This window comes from Capsaspora owczarzaki, assembly GCF_000151315.2.
Source record: "Capsaspora owczarzaki ATCC 30864 unplaced genomic scaffold supercont2.62, whole genome shotgun sequence".
NCBI classification, from domain to species: domain Eukaryota; class Filasterea; order Ministeriida; family Capsasporidae; genus Capsaspora; species Capsaspora owczarzaki.
Genome location: NW_011887353.1, coordinates 1 through 6,228, shown reverse-complemented (window position 1 = coordinate 6,228; position 6,228 = coordinate 1). Strand labels below are relative to the sequence as shown.

The 6,228-nt window shown below is 52.2% G+C and overlaps 2 protein-coding genes across 2 annotated transcripts; one reads left to right on the top strand and one right to left on the bottom strand.

The window, feature by feature from the left end:
- Window positions 1-513: 513 nt before the first annotated feature.
- Window positions 514-3,536, top strand: CAOG_08375 (hypothetical protein; the record flags this gene model as incomplete). Its single annotated transcript, XM_004340484.1, has 3 exons — window positions 514-799; window positions 1,105-2,498; window positions 2,583-3,536. 3 exons carry the CDS (start codon window positions 514-516, stop codon window positions 3,534-3,536), a joined length of 2,634 nt encoding a protein of 877 aa, XP_004340532.1.
- Window positions 3,537-4,213: 677 nt separating this feature from the next.
- Window positions 4,214-5,394, bottom strand: CAOG_08374 (hypothetical protein). Its single transcript, XM_004359637.1, has 5 exons — window positions 5,293-5,394; window positions 4,983-5,093; window positions 4,760-4,872; window positions 4,414-4,499; window positions 4,214-4,329 (listed from the first exon to the last, which is right to left on the bottom strand). Exons 1-5 carry the CDS (start codon window positions 5,384-5,386, stop codon window positions 4,251-4,253), a joined length of 483 nt encoding a protein of 160 aa, XP_004359694.1. The 5' UTR covers window positions 5,387-5,394; the 3' UTR covers window positions 4,214-4,250.
- Between the last annotated feature and the right edge of the window lie 834 nt (window positions 5,395-6,228).

Genomic DNA, 6,228 nt, shown 5'->3' with positions numbered 1-6,228 from the left:
CCCCCCCCCCCAGTTCCAGTCAGCATAAATAAACGTTTACTTTCATAAAACATCGTCACTTGGCGAAATTCAATCCCACAAACCAACAGTACCTCACTCGCTCGCAGCCCTTCACCCCCCGCCCCACCCATCGGCACATCCTCGTCCCTCCCTACAACTTCAAGTCTGTGTTTAATCGTCTCTCTGAGTAACCGGCGTCAAACCGATCTCATGGCAACGACAATCGCGACGCGTAGCAAAGTTTTATTCAAGTCGGCAGTTTCACGCATCGATACACGACGGTTCTTGGCTCGAGTTGGCGCCAAAACAGGCCCGCTTCCTCACTCCCTCCAATAGATGCGCTCGATTGAAGGCTATCATCGATCCAGCTTCCAGAGTGAAGCGGCCGACAGGGGACGACCAGGGGCTTCTCAAGCAAAGCGTGTGCAATCATTGCATTTTGAGTTGATTCTCATTCAAATGCATTTGCTCAGACATTTTTTCTATTATTGTTTCTTGTTTTTTTTTCTTTTCATGGTCAAACAAAACAAGCAAACCGCATCATCATCGGCGGATGCATTGAGCACTGGTCTCGCCGGGCGAAGCGTGAATGATGCTGCTCGTGCTGCTGATGCTGCTCGTGCTCTTGCTGCTGCTCGTGCTGCTGCTTATGCTCGTCGTGATGCTGCTGCTCCTGTACCTGCTCGTGGTGCTGCTCGTGCTCCTCCTGCTGCTCGTGTTGCTGCTTTTGGTCGTGCTCCTCCTGTTGGTGTTGAAGCGACCTCGAGTTCTGCTCCTGCTCCAGATGCTGCTCCCATTGGTAAGCTTCCCAGTTGACCGGCTCTTGCCTCCTCGTTGCTTTCCGCATAAACAAACCACTGTCAGCAAAAAGTCTCGGCGATTTTTGCGCGCGCTTTTTTATTATTTCTTCGGTTTCTTTTCTCTCTCTCTCTCTCTCTCTCTCTCTCTCTCTCTCTCTCTCTCTCTCTCTCTCTCTCTCTCTCTCTCTCTCTCTCTCTCTCTCTTTCTTTCTCTCTGTGTTGGGTTGATTGTTTGTCTGCCTGTCTGTTTGTCCTTGTGTGTCATTCTGACGAGTTCTGTTTTCGATTTGACTTCCACCTGCAGAGCTTGCTCAGATTGCAAGCCATCAGCTGGTGATTGATCTGCAAACCCAACTGATCCAAGACGATCGAAGACATGGACAAGACGATCCAAGGCAAGAACAAGATGATCGAAGACAGGGACAAGACGATCCAAGACAAGAACAAGACGATCCCGGGAAGTTGAAGCTGCACGAGTGGTTGGAATTCACAACACAGTGCGAATTTGTAAGCCACCCTGCCATTCTGATTGTCGAAATGTGCAACTTTGAGGCGAAATTACGGCTGAAACTCAGTGTGAATGCAATTTCATGGGAAGTGTCCTGCATCGGATCACAATCAAATGCAAGGCTCGCCAACCTATTCGTCAAATCCGATACCTCCTGGAAAATGAAGATTCCAGGGTACAAGCTGAAGGCGGCGTTGCCGTCGCCTCCCAGGTCGTTCCTGGAAGGGCAAGAACTTTCGACGTATTCCGCGCTTGCAAATTTTTGCCAGCAAGTCTGTTCCCTGGTTGAGTCAACGGTCAAATTTCACGTCATCGCTCAGGGGTCGTTCGGACCTGATCTCGTTGCGATATCCACAAGGACGGCGAACGGCATTCCGTCTAACAGTCTGCAAAACCAAGGGGCTTTGGCTGCAGCTGTAGCGGGTGGTTCACAGGGCGCGGCCGCAGCCGGTGATTCACAGGGCCAGGCCTCCACATCCACGAGTTCGAGCACTGCTGCAAGGTCATCCGCAAACAACTTGTTCGCTCGTCTACAATCTGAAATCCTGTTCATGATCGAAGTCCAAACACATGCTTCGCCACTCAACGAAGCATGTCTGCAACTCGCAAGCTACATGGTTAGCCGTCTGCGATTCGACAACCTCAAGGTCATGGAGTGTGTCGATTCTTGGCCAGACTTTGTTGAAGGAATACTCTGGCGCGGTCCCAGCGTCTATGTTGTTCGAGTGTTGCTGAAGAAGCATGGCAAGCTCATTGCACCTGAAATTTCCAGTTTGGCGGCGGACCCAGCCAGGGCGGTTCTGTTTCTTGTGTCGAGAGCCATCAAAAACGCTGCGGGCGATCGCGAATTCGATTGGAAGCACGACTTTGACGACGACGACCACGACCACGACAACGACCACGACGACCACAACGACCACAACGACGACGACGACGACGACGATGACGACGACGACGACGACGACGACGACGACGACGACGACGACGACGACGACGACGACGACGACGACGACGATGACGACGGTGGCCATCAAGCTACGGACGAAGGTCCCGCGCGACACAAAGGGAAACAATCCGCGGCGAACAAAGGTAAAAACCGCGCGCAAGGTCAAGACGCGGCGAAAGTTCCAACCCCCAGGAACAAAAACGGCAACCAGCGTCGCACAGCCAATTCGCGTGTTCTCAATTTGGTAAGGCCCCGTTTGAAGTATCATGCAGCTTCTTGTAAACTCTTGTCTCAACTTCTTCTTCTGTCCGTGTTTGACATTGTTCAGGCAACTGGCCCGCAACCTCTGCTCGATGCCCAGGTCTTTCATCGCGATTTCATGTTCACTGGCAAGCTCAGCCTGAACTCGAGCGAGGAATTCACCAATGTGGTGGTCAAGTTTGCCCCGGCAGATCGCAATACGCTCACAGAACAGCTGGCGCGTGAGGGCATGGCATTAGCCCTCCTCAACCATGACCGAAAGGAAGCTGCTGCTCATGGCATTCCCGAGCTGCTATCGTTCTGCACTGCCGATTTTAATGGAAAGTCTGGACTGGCGTTGGTCACGGGCCTCATTCCTGGTACGAGCGTTGACTGGAAGCAACATCAACCATATGCGGCAAGCATCGCCTCGCAAGTTTGCGACACTCTTCGCTGGATTCATGCGCAAGGAGTGGTGCACGGCGACATTCATCGTGGGAACTTGCTGGTCACCCAAATGAACTTACTACCGACGCCACCCGCCTCACCGCCAAAAGGCGCCCTCGAGTCGCTGCCCAAAGGCGCTGTCGAGTTGCCACCTCATTCGATTGCGTTGGTCGATTTTGGGCTTTCTTGCTTCCTTCCAGTTGCGACGCGCGAGCACGTGCAGACAGCACTCTTGGCAGCGCCTGTGACTGTCGAAGCTACCGCAAAGCTCAAACCGTGGCTCAACCGCGTCGACGACAACTCGTGGGACGTGTGGCCAGGCCACTTTTACCACATTGCGCGCAGTGAGAAGGCAATCACTCCGCAGGCCGACTTTCTCGGTCTCGGCTTGCTTGCTGTGTCGCTAGAGATCGGTGGCACAAAAGTCCTGCAGCAGCATCTTCATCTGGACGACTCCGACGCTTTGTCATATTCGGCTCGGACTCCAAAGCGCCAGCTGTTGCGTGATCAAGACGGTCTACTCTCCCAGCTGCTCGCGCAATGCCCCACAACTTTGCTCGAGGTGCAGAAGATTGTTGCGCTTGCAGACGGGTAACGTCGACCCATTCCTGCACCTCTTCCATGTTGTATTTGTATTTTTCAAGTGAAATTGCGTATTAAAAGGATTACTCACACCTGGATTGGAACACACACACACACATACACACATGCACACACGTCCAGCTGCTTGGACCATCCGAGCCCCGAATTGTGGAACGAGTCGATGGATGCCTGATGACAGGCACTCTCCTGCATATCTGTGAAACCTTTCGGAACGAGCACGGGCTTGGGATGCGGTATTAGCACCGATAGACCAGGGCGGGGCGTTCCACTTCCCAGGTCGTCAAGGTCGATGTCGAATGTCGCAGGCCCTGCCAGAAGAATGGACCACAGGTGAGCTACATTTTCTTTGGAAGCCACATGAACGAGCAGCTACTTACACCATTGAAGGTACATAGTGGATTGGTCCATCCTGTAGTCATCGCCTTGAACATTCACCCCATCGCTGGACGCAGGGATGAGACGATGAAAGAAGCCCTTCTTGACTTTGCCTTGATTACTGCAACAAACAATGTTGTGATCAGATCGTTCCACGAAGATACGAGTAATGGGTTGATGTTGAGAGTAATAATCGGGACTGCAACGTGCAAAAGTCATAAACGACCGCCGTTTCATCTCGAGCTTTTAATGATTCACAGCAAAACTGCTGCAGTCTACAACAGGCATTCGCGTTTTCGCCGATGCTCTTCTGGCGTTTTCCGCAGCTGCTTCAAGAGTTTTGGCGGTCGTTCGGCAGCTCTCCAGGCGTAATAGTGGGCGATAATCTCATGAATTGTTCGTTTTGGAAGCTGGAATGTCAGAAGGAGCGAAGCCCAGTGAGCACTTGCGAGAAAGCAACACGATACAACCGCGTTCACCAAAGTGCGACGCACCAGTTCTTGGTAAGCTTTGAAATTGAGCCGGAATTGTAGTACTGCGCTCTCGAATTTACGTTGTTCCCTTGCTGTCCATGCAGCATCTACAGGTGCCCCCCCCCAACCCAAAAAAAAAAAAAAAAAAAAAAAAAAAAAAAAAAAAAAAAAAAAAAAAAAGCAAAAGTGAAATCCGAATTCGGTTTGGCGTGAAAATCAAACACCCAATAGAACAGCCAGAGGGTTAGTGGTTGCGCAACGATCGCCAACAAGTAGAGCAACCTCCGAATGACCGCATTCCATCCTCTCTAACTTGGCATTCGGGATGCTTGGAGGCAGCGTTGACGATAAACTCACATTTCGTTACGACCAAAGTGCTCGCTTCCCGAAGAGCCTTTGCCTCGTCGTAATCATTGTACATTAGCACTGCCAATGCATGGGCTATGTGTAACTTGGTTTCCCGCACAATCTGCTCCAGGGCTGTCTTGTTGGAAGAATCGGTCAGGGTTGGCCAAAACGTTTCAGCGGCACCAACTCCACAAGATTCACTTGTCGCCATGAAACACCAACTCTGTTCGCTGGCTTCCTACCTGCTTCCACTGATTCAAGCGTGTCTTCCGACGTGTCTGGCGGTGGCTTCCAAAGAAGGGCAGGCGCTTTTGACAGGTGCAACGTCATCGAATCCAGCTCTGGCTTGAGCTCTGTATTGTGCACACGGTACAGCATCAGTCAGGCCGCAATAGTCGTGACATGGGTATTGAAGTGAGATGGATTGCATTGGGGCTCCGGTCGTGCTTCTGTTCAATCCCGATTGGTAAGACGTCTCGGGCTCAACGTTCATCTCGCGTCCCACTCGCCGCCCATCACATCACACAGAGCGATATCGAGAGGAGCACGGACTTGGAATATATGCTTCAAATAGAGCGCCAATCCGCGGCGCTGTCCGTGCGGGCGGCACCAATCTGCTGTTGCTGCTGCTGCTGCTGCGCTGCATTGCGTTCAACAGCACAAAGCAAAAGACTGAGCCGAAAATCATTGAGGCTACCTCAATGATATCAACCAACAATGTAGGAGCAATTGTTGAATTAGATAATGCGAGGAAGCGACAAGACGCACACACGGAATGGTGAATGCAATTGAAATCCGCGTCTCACAGTGCTGATGTCGAGGTTCAGCGCCGTTGTCCAGCAACACTGCATGTAAACACTATTGCGGGTACTCGTTGATGATGATGCTCAACATATGGTTTCAAAATATTATTAAACTACAAATGAAACACGAAATCACACCGCCCTCGAACTGCGACGCTCGGTTTGAAGAGGCGCAATTGCGTACATCGTCCCACACAGTGTGAAATTATTCCACTTCCTCACAGGAAGATTTACTCACGACGCGAATGCCCGGAAGAATGAGTGCTGTCGTCGCGAACGATCGCGGAAGACCGACTCTCACTGCGCGCAAGGGTTTCGTCCGCCTCGCTGCGGCTTTCCACAAGCCTATCCATCGATGGGATGTGATGCGGCGGAGGGGGTAGCTGGAACATTTTCATGACCGGCTTTGGCGCCGCGAGAGAACTGGGCGTACTTTGCGAGAGCGAGAGCTGTACATGGTGTGCAGGCTCGTCTTCCTCGAAGGAATCCTTTTCGTCCGCTCGTTCAGCACTGGCGATCGCGGCCGGCTGCGAGCCGCAAGGTTGCTTCTTGCGGCTGTTCTGGAGCAAGCGGGTAAACTGCGAAAAGTGACTCAGAGAAAGTGCGGCGCCAGGCACCGGTGACGAGGTGGCCGACGTTGCCATCTGACCAGCAACACCCGGGTGGATGGCAACCTTGGGCGACA

What these genes read in the sequence shown, in the direction of transcription:
- CAOG_08374 (XM_004359637.1), bottom strand. Translation starts at nt 5,386, where the DNA reads ATGCAGCGCAGCAGCAGCAGCAGCAACAGCAGATTGGTGCCGCCCGCA. An exon ending in GCTTGAATCAGTGGAAGCAG is followed by an intron (nt 4,873 to 4,982) that starts GTAGGAAGCCAG and finishes CCAACAAGACAG; the next exon opens with CCCTGGAGCAGATTGTGCGG. An exon ending in TCAAAGCTTACCAAGAACTG is followed by an intron (nt 4,330 to 4,413) that starts GTGCGTCGCACT and finishes CTGACATTCCAG; the next exon opens with CTTCCAAAACGAACAATTCA.